Source organism: Neovison vison, chromosome 7, assembly GCF_020171115.1.
Source record: "Neovison vison isolate M4711 chromosome 7, ASM_NN_V1, whole genome shotgun sequence".
Taxonomy (NCBI): Eukaryota; Metazoa; Chordata; class Mammalia; order Carnivora; family Mustelidae; genus Neogale; species Neogale vison.
Genome location: NC_058097.1, coordinates 140,313,781 through 140,338,272, shown reverse-complemented (window position 1 = coordinate 140,338,272; position 24,492 = coordinate 140,313,781). Strand labels below are relative to the sequence as shown.

General features: G+C 41.0%; 1 protein-coding gene across 24 annotated transcripts in view; it reads right to left on the bottom strand.

Annotated features, from left to right (window-relative positions):
* DLG2 (discs large MAGUK scaffold protein 2) overlaps nucleotides 1–24,492 on the bottom strand; it is a 2,052,576-nt gene that overhangs the window by 232,929 nt on the left and 1,795,155 nt on the right. The window contains exon 1 of one of the 24 annotated variants that reach the window (XM_044258421.1): nucleotides 6,141–6,227. The exons of the other annotated variants lie outside the window; for them this stretch is intronic. Coding sequence (XP_044114356.1) covers nucleotides 6,141–6,177 — 37 coding nt within the window. The 5' untranslated portion in view covers nucleotides 6,178–6,227. Of the gene's footprint in view, nucleotides 1–6,140; nucleotides 6,228–24,492 lie in introns of those variants that run through there. 24 annotated transcript variants of the gene reach the window in all.

The following is a 24,492-nucleotide window of genomic DNA, read 5'->3' as shown; positions in this document are numbered from 1 at the left end:
TGATAAGACTATTACAGCTGCTCATTCACTGTCAAGTGAACAATCTGCAGCCAGATGTTTCTTTTCTTTTCTTTTTTTTTAAGATTTTCATTTATTTACTTGACAGAGAGAGACACAGTGAGAGAGAGAGCAGGGGGAGTAGGAGAGCGAGGAGCAGGGGGAGTAGGAGAGCGAGAAGCAGGCCTCCTGCTGAGCAGGGAGCCCAACTCGGGGCTGGAACCCAGGACCCTGGGATCACAAGGTAAGCCAAGGCAGACGCTTAACAACTGAGCCAGCCAGGCGCCCCCAGAAGTTTCTTTAGGATCAAAGATGATTTGGCCCAAGATTCGCTCCCCTCTGTCCCCCTGGTAGCCCATGACTGCTGGTGGCCTATTCTGCTCAAGGGATTACAAAGTCCTAGATTTTGTGCCCCTGGGAGAACAGCTGAATCCTCAGTTGCAAATTACAATGCAATACACTGAACTTCTTGCTAGTGATCCAAGGGGCCCAGAAGAAAGGGCAGCTCACTCAGCTCTTGGGCAGTTGGGGATGGGGAAGTCTTCTCAGAGCAGGTCTTAGAATGGGCTTCTAAGAGGCTTAGAGTCTCTCAGACATGTGTAGAACACTTAGCACAGGACCTAACAAATAACAGATATTCAAATAAAGAAACATTTTGTTATTTATGAAAGTAGTACTATTACTTTTAATTGGGAAGTTCCAGCAGGAAAACAATGTGCATGAAGACCTTCAGTAATATTATATGCTGAAAAAAAAGAACAGTTCTCCGTGGCTAGAAGATCGGGGAGTGGGGGGCAGTGACAATGGAATTCTCATTTTAGCAAGAGGGCTTTGTTGACAGAGTGGAGTGGAACGGAGGCTTCGGAGAGGGAGGTGAAATCAAGGAGGCCAATTAGGCAGCAGTTATAAAAGTTCAGTCAGGAGGAGGGGACAGTGCTGAAGAACTGTTGCCCTGGGGTAAAACGGATCCACAGCCACCAAGCTCTGACACACCACAAGGCCAGCCTGCAGCTCCCAGGCCATGCTAGTCCCCGGGCAAGAGGTCACATTCACGGCCAGAAAACTGCAGCTAGAGCTCGTTTTGATCTCAGACCGGCACCCACGGGCACTAGAACAGCAGTTCTCCGCTCTGCCGGCACCTCACCCAGGAAACATTTTTATAATGCAGGTGCCCCATCTCTACTCCACATATACTGAGGCAAAGTCCCCGGGAGGATCGACACTCTTTTAAATGACTCACACAGCCAAAACCCAGAGCCCCCGCCCAGTCAGCCGTCAAGTGTAACAGTGACTTAGTGCTTCTCTCAAAAAGTCTCCAAGTGTCTGCATAATGGTTGTGAGGATGCAGGGTAACCCAATGGGGATGCCCCCGTGGCCACCTGCTCATTCCAGGAGAGGCTGCCCTGGGAGCAGAGGAGCAAGCAGGGCCCTACCACTGTGTGACTCGAGCATCTTGTTCTTAAAAGCTTTGAAGAGGTTTCTGAACATACCCAAAAGACATACTCCAAAAGAATTTAGGGGTCTGACTCTGCAAGAGCAGGATAGAATACAGATTCCCAACCAGCAACTGACAATCAATAAAGAGGCAGGAGAAAACACAGGTCTTAGTCTTTGGGCTCTAACAAACAGGCTGGGTAACTTCCGTCACATTCCATCTGTATCGTACCCTCAGACCCTGCACCCTGTGGACAAGATGGTCTTATTGAAACGAATGACATCCACCTGAACTGTGTCTCAGTAACTAAAATCATTCCTGGTTCCCAAATTCTTACTCTACAAAAGATCCTACTTTAAATGTGTCTGTTACTATGTTCAAGACTCTCAGAAACCCTGGGAGATAATTATTACAGTCTACAGAAAGAGAAGTGAGTTTTGGAGAGCCTAGATAGCTTGGGAAAAATCACTGAAGTAGGAAGTAGCAGAACCAGCACTGAACCCAGATCAGACAAGACCAGTGTTGGTAACCACCACTGTTTCTGCTTATATGCGTCCAGAATTCATAGCCCATGTGAGAATATAAACTCCCTGAGCTCGAAGGCTAGGATTACCTTTGAGTCCCTCTCCCAGGTCTCCTCCACTTTTTTTGTTAATTAGCAGATTTTAGGATTTTCTTGATTATTGGATATTAGTGAGATAAGAAGGCCAGAGAAGTTCTACTGACACAAGACCCTTCTCTCCTGCTGCCCAAGTCTCAGCACCCCTAGTGAAGGCCGGACTCAAGAGGCCTCTGAAGGGGAGCCTGGGTGGCTCAGTCAGTTAAGCATCCAACTCTCAGTTTCAGTTCAAGTGATGATCTCATAGGTTGTGGGACTGAGCCCCTTGTTGGCTTCTCTCTCTGTGGGGAATCTGCTTAAAAGAGTCTCTCCCTCTGACCTTCACTCCACCCACATTCTCTCTCTCTCTCTCTCTCTCTGAAAATCAATCTTTAAAAAAAAAAAAAAAGTCCTCCTTTGCAAAATGCTGATCCCTCCCTTTCAGGTAAAGAAAGAACCCTGGGAGCCTGAGAGTCCTTTCCACATTTACAGTGTCACTCTGTTGATCAGATTAGTCTGTTTTAGAACTGAGGTTGGGTACTCAAGGAGAAGTGTGATTTAAAAAAGGTAGCTAGGAGATGGGCCTTTATTTTTTTTAATTTTTTATTAAGATTTATTTATTTGAGAGAGAGTGAGCACCAGAGGGAGAGGCACAGGGAGAGGGAATCTCCAGCAGACTCCATGCTAAGCACAGAACCAGACGGGAGATTGAGACCTGAGCTAAAAAGAAGAGTCGGGTGTTCAACCAACTGCATTACCCAGACGCCCCAAGTTGCTGGACCTTTAGCCCAAGAGGCACGAGGCTCAGAGTTCAAGGACTTATTTGAAGCCAACTTTTAGCAGACTTGCATTTACCTGCTACTGTGAACATATTATACAGGAAGGAGGAGATGGGGCAGAGCCGTGGGCAAAAGGCTGTTACGACACTGAGACTGCAGAACAAGGTCAGTGTAACTGCCTGAGCCCATGCATTTATTCAACAAACATTTGTTACTGAGCAACTAACAGCAGTTTTGCATTTGTATGGTTTCAAAATGCCCAGTTTTCCATTAATATGGTTTAATTAAGTAACACTTGTTCCCTAACAACATAATTCAAATTTTGATTATCGTGGTATATTAACTGTGTGTGAATAAAGTAAAAACTTGCTCCGGTCCACAAATCACTATGTAGTATCAGATGCATACCACCATCGGTGACCCACCATGTCACTTCTCTCAAAGTATGTCGGTCATGGGTCACCGCACACCTGTTGTTCCGTTCACACACATACAGCAAAGCATATAGTCATTTTGCTTCCCTGTGTCCTAGTAATAAACACAGACATTTTCCCAAAATGGATAACTGAAAGAGGGAGTTTGCCAACAAAGATGAGGGCACAGCATACAAAGAGAAAGTGGTAATGGAAGTGAAATTCACATGCAACAGTGGAATTACAGAAGATACAGCTAACAGCAGGCAGTCCGCACTGCCCCCTTTGAGAAAGGACAGATACACAGCCAGAGGAACCTCCTAAGGGCAAACTTCAGAACAGAAGGTGGAAAGTGGTTGGGACGAAAAAGGATGAAGACGTTTCAGAGGAAAAAACTTCACATCAAAAGAACTCTCAGAGATATTTTATAATATTGAATGTGCAAAGGATAAAAAGGTGAAAGCTGATTCAGAATTAGAAAAACATAGGACACTTTGTCAAGGCAGAGAAAAGATGCTTGCTCCATTATCGAGTTCTATGAGCAGCAAGAAGAAAAAGGCAAGCGCTATTTGAACAACTCTTTTTTGCAAAGAAATCAAACACTTTAATTTTCAACATTTCTAATACTTCAAATAACACCCTACTGAACAAACATTTGTTTTGCTTTTTTTCCCCATTTTTGTAACCAACAAAAAGAGTTTTTAATACTTTGAAAAAAAATTTAAGAGGTCACAACGATAGTTTTCACCATTGATCATTATTAAGATGTCATACTGACAGTCTCACACTACCATGCCAAGCAAAGACTGCCTGTATTAGGTACCAGGCATCAAAAACCACAGTCCTTGGGGCACCTGGGTGGCTTAGTGGGTTAAAGCCTCTGTCTTCAGCTTGGGATGATCCCATGGTCCTGGGATCCAGCCCCACATCTGGCTCTCTGCCCAGCAGGGAGCCTGCTTTCTCCTCTGTTTCTGCCTGCCTCTCTGCCTACTCGTGATCTCTGTCAAATAAATAAATCAGTAAAATATTAAAAAACAAAACAAAACAAAACAATACTACCACAGTCCTTATTTTCTGGGTAGTCTTACAGCAAACAACTTAATTCTAAAAAACCAGCAATCAACTGTTCTACCCTTAATAGGGGTGCTAGCCTAGCTCAGAGCACCCAAAAGGGATTTAGAAGAATTGTGGAAGGCAGATTTGGTGGGGGGGGGGGGGGATGGAGGGAATAAAGTAACAAAGACTGTGCTGACTAGGGAAGCCCACATCTGAAGAGAATGCAAATCTCCCAGCCCAGCAAGTCTACTTCCTCACCCCAGAGGCAGGGGAGGAGGAGTGACTCCCGGCTGGTTTTTAAACTGGGTGCTAACAGCTCAGTTGTACTGTCAGATACATATTAACTGCCATCAGAATGCAGACCTACAGGTTAAGGTTCCTTTTCAAAAATAACACCGAAACTGGAAAAGCTAACAAATACGGCTCTCAGCCATCTTGTGTGCATAAAGTTTCTTAAAACTAGTGCAAAGTGTTTGAATGCGAATCTCTCTGTCCTCAAAGTCCAGACATGCAAAGTGGCATCTGGCGCTGCAAAAATGTTTGTTCATAAGGAAATCAAGTCATGGTAGTATAGGAAATGAGGCATCTGGCTTCATGCTCTGGCTGTGATTTTTAAGTCCAAAACATAGATTATGTTGGGTTCCCAACAAAAGATAGGTTTGAATTTTTTATTTATGGCCCCTGCCAAGGAAGGTGTGGGTCTATGTGATAGGCTTGTGGCTGCACCTAGGAACACAGACGTTAGGACACAGAAGCCCCCTTAGGATTCATCTTGTCCAACCTCTGCATTTAAAACAATAACAACAACGAATTTCATCTAGGGATGCCAAATGTCTAGCTCCACAGTCAGATTCCTGCTTTACAACAACAGCTCACATTTACTGAGTATCGGCTGTGTGCTAGCTTTACATACGAAGCATTAGGTCTTCAAATCCTTATAGATCCAGGAAATAGTTACCGCTATTATTACCATTGATTTTGCAGCTGTGGAAACAGGCTTACGTTACTCAGCTAATCCAAGCTAACCACGAAGGTTAGAAGTCCTGCTTAGAAATCAAGCAGGATGATTTGAGCTGACATTCTTAGCTCATTCCAGGAGTTAAGATTGTTAACAAATAACATGCCCCCCCCCATAAGCAACCATGGTCTTTGTCCCTTAAAAGGTCCTGGAGTGCAGCTTTCCACATGCAACTACTAAACTTTAAACAACCTTATTAAATTAGTAATATAAATCCATTTTTACAGATGATAAAACTGAAGGCACCAAGTTCAGTGGTTTCCCAAGGCTGTCTAGTTTGCAATTGGTGAAAGGAGAGTTCAACCCCAAAGTCTATTGGTTCTTTCAGACACGTACCAGCCTACCTCCCTGCGTCCCAACTGCACTTTGCCTCAGCAGGCTCTGGCTATTTCAACAGAATGTGTATACATTAATTATCTGATCTGAAATCAGTATGGATCCAGGCATTTCTGGAACCCATTTAGATCAGCAGCAAGAATTTCACTTTCCTCAATTTCTGTCCTTGAGACACAGTAGCAAGAGTCTGGCAGTTCACATGAGACAGACTTACTAGGAGGTGACCAGTGATGAATTAAGCTCATGAAGTGTGGGTTTGGGGCTGCACTGACGGGGAGGAAAGGAAGATAAACTACATGCGGTTCCTTTAGACCACGGAGAGCAGCAGACAGGAAAACAGAGCAGCCTTAAGACGTCTGCAAGCAGTGGGTGCTGAGAAGTGGCAGGCACTGCTGATCTAGGAAGGGAAAGAGAGGGGAACCTGCCCTCCTCTTTTCCTTTTAGTGGCCCCGACTCCCCACGGGCCTGTCAAGAGAAATGGGTCTGAGAAAAGTAGCATGATTCTCACCGCAGCTCCTTAGCCAGTTTCCAGAGGTTTCCAGCATAGCAGGGAGCTGCTTCCCAAATTCAGCTCTGCTCCCCTCCTTTGGGCCGGGCTGAGTAGTACCGGAGTCTAACTCCGCCCTCCCAGCGCACACTCCTGCGGATCTTGAGTTGTGGCCAAAGCCTCTTCGGAGGGAGGCAGGTGGGGCCACCTTCTCAGCCTACTGGCAGAGCTTGTTTGAGATGCTTTGCAACACAAAAGGGCCAATTTAAGAGAAGGGATTACTTTCTCCTGGCTCCTACTCCTTTTAAAGCAGTAACGAGGCACTTTCCAGATGTTTCCCTCAGCTTTTTCTTTCTCTTCTCTTCTGACAAGACCTTAGCCCTGGAAGGGGGGAGGCGGCGGCTGCCTGCTGGGGGGAGCCTGCTGAAGGGAGGCTGGAAGACTTCTCACCCACCGTTCCCGTCCCCCGCTCTAGTGAGCTGCTGGTGTTTGAAATGCCACCATGGTAGTGTTGGTCTGGGACCTTGTTTTAAAATGTAGAAGAGAGTAAACAAAGTTCTTTGCTTAGGTCCAGACTTAGGTTAGCAGGCAGGAGTCTGCCGGGTCCCCTGGGCCAGGAAGTGCCTGCTTCAGTGAGCCTTTAGGTGGAAAGAGTAGAAAGAGAGGGTTTAAGGAAGCAAATTCACCCTCTACCTCTTTGTGTGGCAACACCAAGTCAAGAAACGAGGTCCCTCCAATCTGAGAACTCAACCCCTTTCGCATTCCATTTTAACTAAAAAAAGTCCTAATGCTAACTAAGCTCAAGACCTTGCTGTTGAAAGTTTTTCTTGGTATTTCAGGAGGAATAGCTATACTTTGGAAATTAGGATAATTTTTATTATTTTTATTCTAACCTAGAAGTGTTTTTCAAATGTGCTTAATGACTTAACTTTTATATATGTTGCAATTTCCTTTTTGTTTGGGTATTTTATAGGTACAGGATATAAATGTGAAGCCACAGTGCAGATATTGCTGTTCGTGTATTGATTGATTGTTGCTAAGTGGAGCCCAGACGCTTAAATTTCCTCTCTGAACTACTGATCATTATTGCAGTTCAGTTTAGTATGGCGCTGTTCGTTCCCCTACCCTGTCTGTTTCTTCCTCAGTCAGCCGTGTGGTGGCCATGGAAACCATCTACTATTTTTCCCCTGTCATTTCCTATGGCAGACTTAAAGTGCCCAAGCTAGAAAATCCAATGATGATTTTAAAAACTCAAATAAGAATCAATCAAGCTCACCTAAGATGGGGAGGCATTTCAGTGTAAATGTTTAATTTAAAAAACCTGCTGTAAATGTATTCATCAGAAACAAATTATCACTAGGAAAACAGAACTGAGGGGTTGAATCTGCTCAATTGCTTAAAGATTTAAAAGGTGTTCAAAGTGGTTTTCGGGGATAAAATGGAATTATCACTAACACTTTTAAGAAGTCTTGACAGAACGGCTACCCCGACGGGTTTGAAAGCTGTGAGAGTCTCAGAGGTTATAGGTTGGGTCATGGAACTAAACAGGGTCCACTTAAATCACACCCGTGGTTGTGGGAGGGCCTTTTGCAGCGTGGATTTCTCCCCCTCCACATACAAAAACATTTGGAAGAAAAGTAAAAAAATAAGAGAATGTTCTTTAAGAGCAGTATTCTCCTGGGATGCCTGGGTGGCTCAGTGGGTTAAAGCCTCTGCCTTAGGCTCAGGTCATGATCCCAGGATCCTGGAATCTGCCCTGCATTGGTCTCTCTGCTCAGCGGGGAGCCTGCTTCCTCCTCTCTCTCTGCCTACTTGTGATCGCTATCTGTCAAATAAATAAAATCTTAAAAAAAAAAAAAAAAGGCAGTATTCTCCTGATTTGTTTTACAATTAGCTGTTGAACCTGCCAATCACAGTTCTGTAGGACAAAGAAGTCCCTGAGGCAGGAGCTGAGAGTCTAAGCAGGAAGACAGATAATCAATGAAACCTCCCAGAAGGATGAGAGCTGAACAATCACAGATCATGTCTCTATTAAGTACAAGTATTTGGCCACCATTTTGAAGTCAGTCAGTCACACGTAGGAGCTGATCCCTAGAGCAAGTGGTTATTGAGGATCCTGGCAGACATCACATCAGTCTTAAAGAAAAGAGTGCTTTGAGCAGTTTTCATCAAGAATCCTCTTTCTCTGTCTCCAAGCATCTTGGAACCACTGCCCCTTTGGCTTCTTGAAAAAGACAGTAATGACACCTGAGATGAAAACTCTCTTCATGCCCACAAATGCCAGTCTTATCTCAGACCCGCATTTTCTCTCTTCCCAATTACCCACGCGGACAGAAGACAATCGCAAAACAGGTCTCCCACCATGGGGAAGTGATTCTACTCTTTGTAGTAGAGAAACTTGGGTTTGTAAGAACCAAGACCCTCCATTCCCTCTGCTCAGTGAAGTTGAGATTCCATGTTCAAATTGGCAGTCTTATTTTCACAGCTTCTACATAGACAATCTCACCTAACATGACCAATAAATCTACTCATTCCCAGGTTGAGATTGCTGGGGGACAGGTTTTGAGTGTAATGCTGATTAGTAAGCCACCCAGGACCCTATGAAGAGATGGGAGGGACCCAAGGACTAACTTGAGTGCCATTCACAGGCATCACCAGCTGCCTTCCCCCCGCCTTCTACTCCCACCACCCTGGGCTAATGTGGAGGGCAGTAATGAGGTTTATAGGCACACTAATACAAGGATTACTTTGTATTACTTTGTATATTACTAATACAGGATGCTTTTTTACTATAGCAATGCAAACACTGACATGTGGAAGGCCTGGAATGCTCAGCCCCATTTGCTTCTTTTTGCCCCTCTGCTGGCTGCCTCTTCCTCCCCAGAACTCCCAAGATTTCTCTATGGCTTTTCCAAAGCTCCCAGATTCCTCTGCTACTCAAAAGTCTTTCTGATTCTAGTATCTTCCATGCGAAACAGAAAAAAGGGTGAGGGGACTGGGGTGAAAGACTATCAAATTTGGAATTCGATTTAAAACTTAAAACTGAGACTTGGTTTTATTCCCATCTTGGGCAGATGCAGGTGAATGATTTTAGCCAAATCACTCACTTCAGTTTTTTCATCTGTCAAACTGCATGTTTAATGAGATCAAACAAGAGGAAGTGCTCTGGAAAGTGAAAAATGGCAGATGCCACAGAACTATTAGGCGATAGTTGAAGTCATACCATAGTTTCGAGAAGGTTTCAGACAAAAATCATGGCTTTAGCAGGCATAAAGTCTTTGCTTAATGGCATCACGGTTTTCCTAATAATCTAAGCTAAAAACTTTATCCTCAAACCTTGATTCCACATCTAACAAGACACCCACAAATGCCATCAATTGATGGGAGAAATCCCATTAATTCTACCTCTAAAGCATCTCTGTAGTCTGTAAATCCTTCTTTGTTGCCGCCATTGGCATGAATGAAGCTCTCTCCAACTGGGTCCCTCCCCTCGAATCTCACCTTCCCTCCAAGCATTAGCTACACTAGCTGTCAGAGAACTCTTCATAAAATGGCCACCTGATGTTGTCTCGTCTCTTAAAATCTTTTGCTGACTCTTCATCAACTACAGCATGGAGCCTATATTCTTAGTGAAGCACGTTACTGCTTCACAAACTTGTTCTTCTGTTAGCTTCTCTTTTCACTGTCTTCTTCCATGAAAATTCGTGACTTTTCACAGAAAGCTCTTTCTTCCCTTCCATCCACTCACTTCATACATTCTTCTAAGGCACATTCAAACACTGCTGCCTCTGGTAATCTTCCTGAACTTCACAGATGGAGTTAATGACAAACCTGCTCTTTCTGCCTATGTCTTATTGCAGAATTTCTCATATCACCCTCTAATATTTTAGATCCTTCTTCACCTGAAGTTACCACTGGTATGATCCAAGGTAGTATTTCTGATGGCCTGGCTTTACTAAAACACGAAAGACAGCACAAATCCCTGGGCACATCTGACAGCTCTGAGGCAAGGAGCCAAACCTACCTTACTTTCGGTAATGGCCTATGTCATAATGGCAACACCCTTGGTTTAAGCCTGAATCACAGACTCCTCCTCTATGAAAGAGATTTAGTTCCTGGGAACCCATCTGGTTCTTCCACTTGAATGAACTTAAACCAGAAGGGAATGGGGACACAGAGCCTGTGTATCAGTGGTGGCAAAGTAGTGCTCTACAGTTACTTGCCCAGGAATAAATTAAGGTCGGTAGAATGTTGTTGCCTTCATTTCTATTCTTTCCTTCTATAATGCAGGAATGAACATTGTGACTTGCAGGTAGGTAGCTTCTAAGGTACTCTACGATGAAGATCTCTGAATAAGGTATTTTAGACAGGGCTAGGTTAGGAACAGTTCCATCCATGAGAGAGGTATGTATGTCTATAGTACATACTAGAGGTATGTACATCTTTCTTACAGATCAAGTTAGAAGGCTCAAATTTTTTGCCCTAGTCTTATTCACTCAGTGCCATAAAGGGTAGTATTCTGCAAAAGGTAGTTATTCTGCAAATGATTCTAAATACAAAGTCTGATGCTACATAGTTTCCACTCAGATCCAAAGCCAAAAAGGGGAAAGGGGACCTTAAGTGGCAAAAATGGCACTTAAGTGACAATGAATGAATCAACAAAAGAGGTGGGTGGAGTTTTCCAAACACATGTCAAACAATAACAACCTCTGAGTTGGGATAGCCCAAGCTTTCCTAAAAATGAAACATCCCATTTGCGACGACATGGATGGAACTAGAGAGTATCATGCTTAGCGAAATAAGTCAAGCGGAGAAAGACAACTATCATATGATCTCCCTGATATGAGGAAGTGGTGATGCAACATGGGGGCTTAAGTGGGTAGGAGAAGAATCCATGAAACAAGATGGGATAGGGAGGGAGACAAACCATAAGTGACTCTTAATCTCACGAAACAAACTGTGGGTTGTTGGGGGGAGGGGGGTTGGGAGAAGGGGGTAGGGTTATGGACATTGGGGAGGGTATGTGCTTTTGGGTAAATTGGAAGGGGAGGTGAACCATGAGAGACTATGGACTCTGAAAAACAATCCGAGGGGTTTGAATTGGCGGGGGGGTGGGAGGTTGGGGTACCAGGTGGTGGGTATTATAGAGGGCACGGCTTGCATGGAGCACTGGGTGTGGTGAAAAAATAATGAATACTGTTTTTCTGAAAATAAATAAATTGGGGGAAAAAAAAGAAAATAATGGTAGATGTTGGGGAAGAAACCACAGTATCTTCTACAGGGCATGAAGAACTGGTAAATACGATTCATCTATTTTATACAAAAAAAAAAAAAAAAGAAACATCCCAAAGCTCCTCAGGTTAATCATACCTGGTCATAAAGGAATTATGCTTCCTCAGCCCCTGAGGCCTAGCACTGACACCCTGGGACCTGGGGACAGATTATGTTTAGCAGGAATTGCCAAAACTGACTATAAATCATATCACTTTGCCTTAAGTTCTCCAAACCAGCCTAACCAGTCTTCACTATCCTCTGTGAGCTCAAAAAATACCAGATCACCACTCTCAGTGCTGCTGATAAGGAACTCAGTGGTAGGCAATTAGATGGAACTTCCAGGCTTTTAGACTTCATTCTGGGTACAGTAAAATCAGGAGACTTTATACACGTTAGTGATCAGATGCTTTACAGTGAAGCTGTGTTGCCCATTTCTATACAGATTCATTAACTGCTAAACGAACACCTGACCATTCCAATATATCTTCATTTAAGAAGGGAGAGCATGATACTTTATATATCATAACGTCAAATCAGAAACCATGCAACTTGTATGAGACAATTAAATAGCTTTATAGAACCAAAAATAAAACAAAACTAACTTTGTTCTTTAAATCATAGAAACAATGCAAATTCATTATGGAAAAAGAAGTTTTTTTAAAGAAACAAATATTTGAACAAAATAGATATTACCATCTGAGGCCAATTATTGTATTTTAGTGATTTCCTTCCATAAATTTTTTTTTAAGAAAACTGAGGTCATACTGTACACAAAAAAATGTGCACTTTATTATTGCATTTTCTATAACTGCACACATTTTCCTGTGTTCTAAAAGTTCTTTGTCTAGAGCATTTTAATGGCTCCTTAAAACTTTAGTGAAGACATGTATTATAAATTATTTAACCATTTTCTCTTTGTTGAAAGTTTATGACATAATATTTCAACATTTAAGACTGGATACTTAAGCTATTACATTTATGATATTGCCAAATAATTCAGATGACTAAACAGACATTAGCAAGGGTCAGAAACACTTACATAATAGTCATTATGTATAAACTAGTAGTTATGAATGTATTCGTTAGAGTTAACATACTGTGACTTCACAGTCTAGTTCTGCCTCATCTAGGTGCTGTCTCCACTTTCTTACCCAATAAATGAGAAAAAGAATATACCACCTGATAGAGTTGTTATTAAATTAGTGTCTTTAAAGCACTTAGCCTAGCATCTGCTACACAAGTCAATAAATTTTAGCTATTTAAAACCAATTACTGATGTTATTAGTACTTTGTTATTATTTGATACTTACTATTAGTAATTATTATTACTAGTAACTTGTTATTATTATTTATAATTTGACCTTGCTCTGGCAATGTTGTCAGAAGAGACCAAATAGCACTTACTGAGTAATTTAGATCTAAGTGATTCTTTTTTTTTTTTAAGATTTTATTTATTTGACAGAGAGAGATCACAAGTAGGCACAGAGAGAGAGAGAGCAGCAAGAGAGAGAGAGAGAGAGAGAGAGAGAGGAGGAAGCAGGCTCCCTGCCGAGCAGAGAGCCCCACAGGACTCAATCCCAGAACTCTGAGATCATGACCTGAGCCGAAGGCAGAGGCTTAACCCACTGAGCCACCCAGGCGCCCAATCTAAGTGATTCTTTAAAGATGCATTCATTTAAGGAAAAGGTCATTTTGTATTTTGGGATGTGATTCCAGAAGGCAGGGATAGAAAGCTCTTTTTTGGAAAAGAATCCAGTAATGGTGGGTGAAATCACCATTTAAGCAAAACATACAATCTCAAGGTTGGTAGGGAGCTCAAGGGTAATTCTGTGTAACATCTCCCTCACTCCAACCAAACGCCTGCTGAACTTGGACTATTCTTGACGGTCTCTCACACTAGGCAAATTCTTACTACCATGGTAGGTTTTATACTTCGAAAATCCACTTTATATCGAACCAACATATGTTTCCTATCACTTGAACATGTAATACTAAACTCACAGGTAACCCCATACAAGCTTTAACACTGAATTTTGAATTTTGAAGTACTATGAAGGGGATCACGAACAAGTTCTAGTGGATTTCTTTTAAAGTTTAAAAGAGATTGGTGACAGCCCAAAGGCAATAAAACCAAGACTGCATTACTCAGACTTTGTGAGAAATTGAAAAGATTTATGTATTCATGATCCTGTGTGCTTGCAAATGGAATAATCTAAAATAAAAGTAAGCTTAATGATTTTTTTCCTCAGGAAAAAAGTGTCTAAAGCTAGAATTCTAAAAAGTCTCCTTTAAAGTTGAGATGGAAGCTCTTCCATGGTTTCCTGTTTTATCTGGGGAGCAGAAAATGGGAGAGGCAGCCGTGGGACAAGTTTTGGCTGTGTTTGCAAGCTTGCAGCTCACCTTCTGAGGGCGTCTCCTTCTCCATAACTGAACCATTTTCTGCACGAAACCGAATACGTAGAAACACTCAGAAACTGACATCAAATACCTTGACAAACAGGGGCTTTAAGAGTCACTAAAGCCATCAATAGAACTTAACAAAATTCATCATCTCTCAATACTGTGGATCATAAATAAAGATTTGCATTAGTTATCAGGCAGACTTGACTGTCTCATTAATGGAAAAGTGTAGTTTCTTTGCATGAAGATTATCTGACTGTATTTGCTATGATATTTCTATTGGTCCTCTCTAGCACAGAAGCTGGCAAGTAGCTGGTCCTCAATAAATGTTCAGTAGGCGTGATGTGGGAAACAAAGGCAGAAGAGATATTATTAAATTTCCTTACTACCTACAGACCATTGACAAGTCCTTGAAATGGGCAGGATGATACTCCTCTAGGGATTCAACTGCCTTGATGTTGACACTTTGCTAAGGGCAAAAGGCAATCCTAGACTAACCTCCCTCCCCTGCCCCCTTAGGATTCTGTAAGACTACTATAACATATAAAAAAGTCTTTGGAAAACTTCCTTTACCTTTACCCCCCCCCGCCCCCCAGATACATGTTGGTAATCATCCCCCAAGCCTATGGTCCACCATATACATCTGAAGGGTCTCATGATTAAGGTTTTATTAGATGCTAATAAATGACCTTTCCCCCAACAACAGCTAGCCTCTCAAGGTTCTAGAAACCTTGCTTCCAAAATTCCTTACAGACTTATGCTATCTCTTTAAAGCCTTCCCAATTTGAAGGCATAAAATGGTCCACTCCCCATGACCCCAGTGCAGCTCCTTCTGCCCACGGTTCCTGTTCCTATGTTTTAATAAAACCACCTTTTTGCATCAAAGACGTCTCAAGAATTCTTTCTTGGCTGTCGGCTTCGAACCATAACACCCTCCCCACATCAGGCTGACTATCCATCCTGAAAGGTGAGAGATAAATGCCCAGTCCCTCCAATACCTGGTTACCCTGGTAGCCACTGAAATATTGAAGGACTGCCACTTACTTTCTTGGCCTCTTTCTCCCCTCCACTGCCATCACTTCTTTCCTCCAGGCTCACCATCCCCAGTTCCTGCCATCTTTTCTTATAACCCACAATTTCAAACATATTCATCCAAGGAATGTGCTTTAGTTTGTGTGTAAAGAGGAAAAGATCTAACTTTAGATCTCTAAGACAGAAGAAGCTCCCATGCTATTTTTGGAGGTCACAGTGAACATGTATCTGGGCAACATTCTTTGAGAGTAGTGTTTTTCAAATTGTAAATCACAACCCATAAGAGGGTTGTGAAACCAACTGATTATATATCATGACCAATATTTTTCTTTAAAAAAAAAAAAAGAGTAGAAAATATCAGAAGGCTTTGCACAGAGTTCAAGAATATTAGTTCATGAAGTTTATTTTTTTTTGAAAAATTTAAAAAATATTTTATTTATTTACTTGACAGACAGAAATCACAAGTACGCAGAGAGGCAGGCGGGGGTTGGGGGGTGGGGGGTGAGGGTGGGGCAGAAGTCACACTGCTGAGCAGAGAGCCTGACGTGGGGCTCAATCCCAGGATGCTGGGATCATGATCTGAGCCGAAGGCAGAGGCTTTAACCCACTGAGCCACCTAGGTGCCCAGTGCATGAAGTTTTAATTTTTAAATTAAATTACATATAAATATACATATTTGTCTGCCCACACACAGTAAGGCATCACACAAGGTGTGCAGAATTTAACTTAGGAATTAGCTTCTACTCAGCTGCTTGTCCTGACGTCTTGATGTAGGGCTCAAACTACACCAATATAGTAAGAGATTTTGTGCACGTGTGCCCTGAATTTTAAAGTAAATATGTTTCTTATTGTGAGCTGGGGTTTCATGAGAGGAATGGAAGGTGAGGGCATCACAATCATACCACGTACTCTCTTTGGCTCTTTTAGGTAAATCACTTGTAATTTCATATATTTTTTTAAAGATTTTATTTATTTATTTGACAGAGAGAGAGATCACAAGTAGGCAGAGAGGCAGGCAGAGAGAGGGGGGAAGCAGGCTCCCTGCTGAGCAGAGAGCCCTATGTGGGGCTCTATCCCAGGACCCTGAGATCACGACCTGAGCCAAAGGCAGAGGCCCAACCCACTGAGCCACCCAGGCGCCCCTCATATTTGTTTTTAATTCATTTTGTATTTGTTTTCAAACGGGACCAAGAGCAGCTGACTAGCAACTACTAAGTGAATTGGGGATTGTTAATTTGTTACTTAAATAAGCATGTTGCTAGAGAGTTTATTAAGGACTTTAATTTGGTATTGCTCTAGAAAGGCTGGCTGCCGTATGGTCTTTGGCTATGTCACACAGCTTCTATGGCACAGGCAGAGAGGTAGAAATCCTAAAATTTGGGAGCAAGCTACTACATCATCGTTTTCTTCAATTGGTCATTATTGTCACTTACTACCATTGTTGCTTTTAATTATAAATTTAGTTTAGGTTTACAATCACCCCTTCTATTTGTTATTAATAATTTTATTAACTCTTAATGATACATAGTTTACATTAATTAGCTATATTTTGACCTAATCTTTTCCCATAATTAGGTTTCAAGACACATGTTCTCTTAAAGATAAATCATCTCTAAGTATAAATATATCCCTATTGTGAAAACATATGCGAACATAACCCTCCCCACATCCATGATTTGTTTTTACAATCACATTCTTTGTTACCAGCTTGTTTGCCACTAGAACTTGAGAGTGATTGGGACAAATGAGGCATAGGGTGTTTTACCCTTTCTGAGTAGACAAAGGCCCCCAAATTTGAGATCCACTCATTTCACAGACAAAAAGACTGAGGTCCAGGAGATGAAACGGTTGACTAATCAAGATTAGCAAAGATACTTGGACAGTTCAAATCTCAGCTCTTACACTGTCTGGCCATGTACCCTATGCCAGATTACTTAGATGTTCCGTCAGTGTCCTCAAAGGAGAATATAATACTACATAAATGTTTGTTTTTATTCTTATTCTTCTTAAAACTCAACATACTCACTAATTAGCCAAATGGACCAACCAAATGAGGGCAACTTTATACAACTATTCTGATAGGTGTTTTCAGGTACAGAGGTCTCTTGCAAAGACAGACATTTTGGAACCCCTTTCTTCGGGATGACTGGACATTTACTTATTTTGAAGACTGGATATTTATCTGTTTGACTGGCATTTGACTTTTTAGTTACCAATGGTATTCAAAAAGGTCCTATTTCTTTCTGCATATGGCACGGGTTAATAAATAAAAGAGAGGCTGAAACATCCCAGTAACAAAAATCAATTATGCGTATGATTTGCTCCTGTTTTGTTTCATCTAGTTTTGAAAATGTAGTTACTTTCTCAAGTGCCTGTTAAACTAAAGTATTTCAAAGAAGAAGAAAAAGAAGGAGCGGGGGAGAGGAGGGGATGAGGAGGAAGTGGCAGGAGGAGGAGGAGGAGAAGATGAAGGAGAGAGAGAAGAGAGAAGACAAAAGGGAGAAGGACAAGAAGAAGGAGGAGGGAAAAAAGCAACCAGACTTGAAGAACAGCTATGTTTAGCTCATGATGCTGAGAAGACAACAATGTAAGGGTAAATCAGAGTATAGCAAAGTGATTCCAATGCACCCTGATGCTGGCTAATTACTTCTCTATAGATGGTGTTCAATTTACTGAGCATCTGTGCATGACAGAATTTGGGACACTGTGGGTGGTACAATTTCAAGATACCTACATAACTCGAAAAACAGAAGTCCATCTCAAGCATCATTTTATTAGGTGAAATAAAATTTAAGTACAAAATCTCACTTTGTAATTAAGTGATGAATCACATTTTTGAGCCCCCAAACCCACACCTCCTTAGATGAATGTAAATAAACAAATCAGTCCATGGAAAGTGTGCCTTTTCGAGAATAAGATTTATTTTTTATTTAAAAGATTTTATTTATTTATTTGACAGAGACAGTGAGAGGGGAAATACAAGGAAGGGGAGTATGAGGAGAAGGAGGCTTCCTGCTGAGCAGGGAGCCCAATGCAGGGCTCCTTCCCAGGACATTAGGACCATGACCTGAGCCAAAGGCAGACACTTAATGGCTGAACCACCCAGGCATCCCAAGAATAAGATTTAGAACAAGAAAGCTTAGAAGAGAGATGCCACAGTGATTCTGGTTAAGATTCTTTACCTCTCGGATTTTAGGTGTGAGATGGAATACACTTTATATGACTCCTTTAACAGGTAAAATTGTAATGGGATTAGTTTTTACTCTACTCCTACAATTTCCTATTGAAAATACAAATTTTAATGAAGAAAAAGTGGATAGAGTGGAAAAAAATCAATTAACCAGACCAAAAAAGATGAGAGGATTTGTCAAGAAATGAAATTTCATATTGATTGATCCTATTTTTTTTTAACCATGCTTTGATTAATGGCAGAAGTTGTCCTCCTCTCTTGGATCTATGCTTTTAAAACTCCCCCTTTCTCTTGGATTTAAAAGACTTATTTCCTACTTAAGATGTATTTCAAGTAACAATATATTCGATGGCAAGGTACTACAAAGTACACTGTCTCAGGGAACACTGAATGGAAAAGGAGAAGAAATGGAACTGTATGCTTGCTTGGTCCATAGTCAAGCTGTTAATCTAGATAGCTGTTAAATGAACGATTAACTGAACAATGAATAGATGAATAATTAAATTCATAATTAGGAATAACAGATTATTTAAAATAGTACTGCTGCGACTTTGGGGTTTCAAGTTATATTTTGATCCATTCCTTTGACATTCAATAATTTATTTAGTACTTTCTTCATATAAGGCAGCATTCTCGGTGTTGTATATATGTGATCTCAAGACTTTCTAGCAATTTAGTTCAGAAAATTACTAGCTGTCTTTCATCTATTCTTGGTTCTCTTAGTCTCTGGAGCTTTCACCTTGGCCATTCCACCTAATCTGCCAATTTTCTCATCTATAAAAATAGGACAGTAATGTCTGCTCTATCTACACCACAGTGTTGTAAAGAATGATTAGTTTGTGAAATTCCTTGGGAAACACAGTAAAGGTGTAAGTACACATTATATTACAAGTTGGCAGGAGATCACTGTGGTAAAGAGCAAAGACTCTGGATGTAGCCTGTCTGGATTTGAATCCCTGTTCCTCAATTACTGTTGTGCTGTTTTGGCCAAGATACTTAACCTCTCATCCTTCAGTTTTCTCAAGTGAAAAAAGAATAGTAACAGTACTGACCTGTATTAGTTGGCTTGGGCTGCTATACAAAATGTATAGCATTTTGTATAGCAAAGTGGGGAGCTGAAACAACAGAAATTTGTTTGATCCTAGTTCTAGAGGCTAGGAGCTCGAGATCAGGATGCCGGCGTGGTCGGGTTCTGGTGAGAGCCCTCTTCTGGCTTGCAGACAGTTGCCTGCTCCCTGGCTGCTCACATGCCTTTTCCTCAGCTTGTATATGTGGGAAGAGAAAGCTCTCTGGGGTCTCATCTTATGAAGACACTAATCCCATCATAAGGGGCCCTACTCTCATGACCTCTTCTAAGCCTAATTATCTTTCAAGCCCCCTCTCTAATACTACCACATTGGGAGTTAGGACTTCAATATATGAATTTAAGGGGGCACAATTCAGTCCTTACAATGACTTCACAAGGCTGTTATGAGGATTATGCACATTAATCTGCTTATAGCACTTTAAGCAGTGGCCAGCAGTTGGTGAGTTCCCAGGAAATTGTTTGCTGTTGTTGTTTCTATGAGCCAAATGAATAAAGAGGGCGGCCATTTACTTTATAAAGAAGATTGTTTAGTAACAGTTTATAGACAATTTTTAGAAATCAAATTCAGTGATCTTTAATCTCTGGGTGTCTTATGTAAATGCATTCTTAAATATGTCAACACAACTGAATACGCAATCATTCAGAAGACCTCAGGGATCTTTCTTTTCTGTTCCCTGATTCTTCACAATCCTCCTCTGAGGACTCCAGCTGGCTCATCTCTGGGAAGTTTCTCCCCTTTCTGGAACATAAAGCACCTCATCCATCTTTGTTCCATTTTCTGTGTTGATGACATGGGCAAAAGGAGAGTGGGGAGAGGAGATGAGCTTGGTATCTCTAACCACACCTCCCTAACCACGGAAGACCAGGGTTACTGAAAGCAGCTCTATTGTAAATGAAGACTTTGCTCAGAGTCTTGTATTTGAAATGGTTACTTAGAGGGCAACTAGTCCAACTGCATCCAATATAATGGTCTCTACTCAAACAATCCCGTTTTCCTACTTAAATTATGGAGACCTCACTATAAAACAGGACAGTTCTTTTTGTTTTTGAATAATTCCATAGATGAAAAAATTATTTTTTATTGTGAGTTGAAACAGACTTCCCTAAAACACCTACCCACTGGTCTTAAATACATCTTCTATGTTGTAGTGTTGGATAGATAACAGGTCTCTAAATGGTTAGGTGAACCAAATTGGTTCTTGGAGTGTTCTTCTGGACTCTGAATTTTCCCATCTTCTCTTCTTCTAGTGATGCTGTCCCACAAAACGTCCTACAGTATCCTATGTGTTCCATGTCTTACAGTGTCCTATAGTGATACTGTCCTTTTTTATTCTTCACTTCTATGTGTGTCCCTTTGCTTTGTGTTGTCAGCAGCTCCATATTCAGAGGAAGATAATAAAGGGAGTTAGAGGCTGACATTGAGCAGTCTATGGAAAAGGGTCAGTGATGATACCAAATCTCTTCCTCCTGATCCTTCTGTGAGAAAGGAAGTTCAGATCAAGTTCAGATTCCAAAGAGTTTGTTTTCCTTGGGGTTTAAACATACACCATCACAAATTATATCCTTCTGCTCTTTAACCCCAGCCAGCTACCATTACAATGTTTACCAGAACCCACATTAGCAAACTACTTACTGTGCACATTAATGCTATAATTTACCGATTTAGGCTGCTTGGAGATGATGTGATGTGCAGCACATAGCCAAGACCCCCTCCCCCTACCCCAACCCCGACCTATTAACATCTTAAAGAAGGTAGGCTTAGCAAGCCCTGAAGGTCGTTCACCAAATGAACACATTACTTACATGTGGATTATCATCCACATGAAATGTACCTGTCTAAGACAGTGCAGCTGGGTTGGCTGTGTTTTCCTAAGAGCATTAGGCAGAAAATCTTGGAAATAATTTGGATTTGGTCCCACTTTCTTTCTGCTCAAAGCAGGAGTTAGGGTCAATCTGGGAACCTATGCTCTCTACAAAGAGGAACAGAATTCTAAGTCATCAGCTCTCACTAAAGTTGTCATCACCTTCCTCAACCTTCTGAAATCTGCTCTCCTCAGAGGTTCCCTATCCCCCCAAATGACTGGGCATCATATCCTAATGATGAAGTCTTGTCAAGTCTTCTTCTACTTCTTCAGTAGTTCTCTGGCTGCATGGCAACATACCCTCATTTTCTCTCACCTAGAACATGATATAACCTCCTGACTTTACTCTGATCCATCTTTCTCATCACTCTCAGGGGGACTTTCAGTATACAAAACTACTCAAAATCCTCTAAAAGTTACCCACAGTTTGTAGTAGTGAGCTGCAAAGTGCTAGCGGGCTGGTGAAGCACAGCTCAGGGCCTGTACAAAATAGTGCACATGTCAGACAAATAAAGAGTAATGCTTCTATCTATATTATATATTTTCCCTTAAAAATCTGAAATCAAGCCTTGCAATATTCAATATGTGGACTTTTGCTGTGCTGTTTTTCTTCTGTATATGCCCCATTCATTTGTGTGGTCCAAGTCAAGAGGATCTGAACTGTAGAAACTTCACAGCATTTTGCTGGAAAGTGGCCATAAGGATCTTTTGTACTATACAGGGATTCACTGGTTATATTGGTCAAAGTATTTGACAGATATTAAACCTAATAATAAATATGCATTTTTATTATTTAATAAGGACCCAAATTTTGCTTATCTTTTCTGTGGATAGGAAGTTGTTATTAGAAATATGCCACATAACTAGAGGGTATTATGTTGAGCAAAATAAGTCAATCAGAGAAAGACACTTATCACACGATCTCTCTGATATGAGGAATTTGAGAGGCAGAGAAGGGGTTTAGGAAGTAGGGAAGGAAAAATGAAACAAGGTGGGATTGGGAGGGAGACAAACCATAAAACACTCTTAATCTCATAAAAAAACTGAGGGTTGTTGGGGGATGGGGGGTAGGGATAGGGTGGCTGGTTTATGGACATTGGGGAGGGTATGGGCTACGGTGAGGCTGTGAAATGTGTAAGCCTGATAATTCACAGACCTGTACCCCTGGGACAAATAAAACATTATATGTTAATAAGAATAATTTAAGAAAAAGAAAAAATATGCCATATAGCAAAAGACAGGGTTCAGAAAATGGCACTTTCTGGAAGGACTCAAGAAGGACCCTTGGACCTTCCTAGAAGCAGATTTTAAGACCCTCATGTGAGAGGTGTCCTCCCTATACCTGGAGAAAGAAACATCCTTATTTCTGAAGACAGAGGAGGAGACAAAGAGGAACATGAATAAATAAGCCTTTCTAAATTTCCCTTAATTTACTATATCTAGCTCATACATTTTTTTGTCATATCACATCTTTCCACAAATTGCCATTTCTCGTCAAACCTAGCATAAAATGTTTCTGTTTAGCAACTTCTTCCAGTCTTCATTTCCTTCATTTCCAGATAAAGCATATTAAATAAATTTTTGTGCTTTTCTTTTGTTAATCTGTCTTTTATTACAGGAGCCCCAGATGAGAACTTGGAAGGGTAGAAGGAAAGATTATTTTTCTCACCTAAGAGAATTAAAAATTAAACACATTCAGGATTGGTAGGGAAAAATATGAATTGAGTTTTAAGTCAAATTATTCAGTCTATTTCAAGTGGATTGTAGATCTAAATTTGAAAGGTAAAACAATATAGCTTGTAGAATATAATAACGTTATGATGTTAATGAAGGTAAATGTTTATGCACAAAACCACTAACCATAAAGAAAAAAAAAGTTGACAAATTTGCCTGTATTAAGATAGAAATTTGTTTCTCAAAATATATTGCCAAGAAAATGAAAGGGTAAGTAAGCCACAGCAACATGTAGCTAACAGAGAGCTGATACAGAAAATATAAAGTACTCCAACAAATCAATAAGAAAAAGATAACTCAATAGAAACAATCAAGAATATTCAAATGACTGATAAACATATGAAAAAGAGTTCAGACTCAACTTCCTCCCTCATTAGGGAATTATAACTTAAATCCAAATGAGGTTTCCCCAGAAAGATGGAATAGACTTATTTTTCCCTTTCCTCCCTGTGATTACAACTATACGTATAAAGCAAACAGAAGAAGACCCTGAAATGTGGAGAGAAAGAGGCAGACTGGCAAGGGACTTCAGTACCCATAGGCAGTATTGGATACCCTGGGTTCTCTTACTGCAGTGTACATTCTATGGTGGGTGCTGGAAAAGCCAGCAACCCAAGAAAGCCAACAAGAGCAAGAAAAAAAAAAAGCTTCTCAAATCTTGCACTCACTAGTCAAAGGACGCAGAAAGTAGCAGTCTAGCAAAACAAAATTTTTAGACAATCACAGTTGTACTCCTGTCAAATACCACAGAAAAGCCTGCAGCCCTACCATCAGCAGCAGCAACAAACACTGAATGGGGAGGCAGCATTTTCTTCCCTGGTGGGTGTTAAGTGGAGCCTGTGGTATCATGGAGACCAGGTGGCAAGATTGGACTTTCATCCACTCTGGGCAGCAATGAGGTATCCGAACTCCAACAAAGGAGGCCTTGGGGTGGAGGTCGGTCCTGAGCTCCTATTCTTACCCATTTTGGAGGCTCAAGTGGAGATCCTAGACTCCATATATTCCTGGAACTAATGAAGTTCCCCTTCAACTACCAGAGCAAGGTCATGGGAGTCTTCCTAAAACATAAGATTTAAATAAGATGCAGAGTCTTAAATACTCCAAATGTCTGATTTCAGCCAAAAATCATTTGTCTTATCAAGAACCAGGAAGGTCTTAAATGGATGAGAAATGAATGAATGAGAAAAGACAACAGACACTAACACTGAGATGATACAGATGTCAGAATTTTCTGATCAGGATTTAAAGTGGCCACTGAACTTCATTGGGCTTCATTGTTTTATTAAGCAATTACAAACATACTTGAAACACATGAAAAAATAGAAAATCTCGGCGAAAAAACAGATGACAGAAAGCAAAACTGATGGACATTTTTCAATTAAAATACACAATGACAGAAATGAAAAACTCAATGGATGAGCTCAACAGCAGAAGGGAGAGACTGCTAACTTGAAGATAAACTTCAAAGGGAACTTGAAGATAAAACATTAGAAATTCATTGAGTTGTATACATTAACTATATACAACATCTTGTATGTCAGTCATACACTGATAAAACATTTAAAAACAATAATGAAAACAACAGAAACTTTCCTAACTGAATAAGAGAGATACAATAGAGTGAGAAAAGATGAACAGAGCCTCAAGGCCATGTAGAGCCATGACAACGTACATGGTGGCTGAGTGCCAGAAGGAGTAGAGAAAGAAAGTGGGGTCGCAAAAATCCAGTGGACTTCGCTTAGAGGAATGACTGAAAAACTTCTCTAATCAAGGATACCTGGGTAGCTCAGTCCG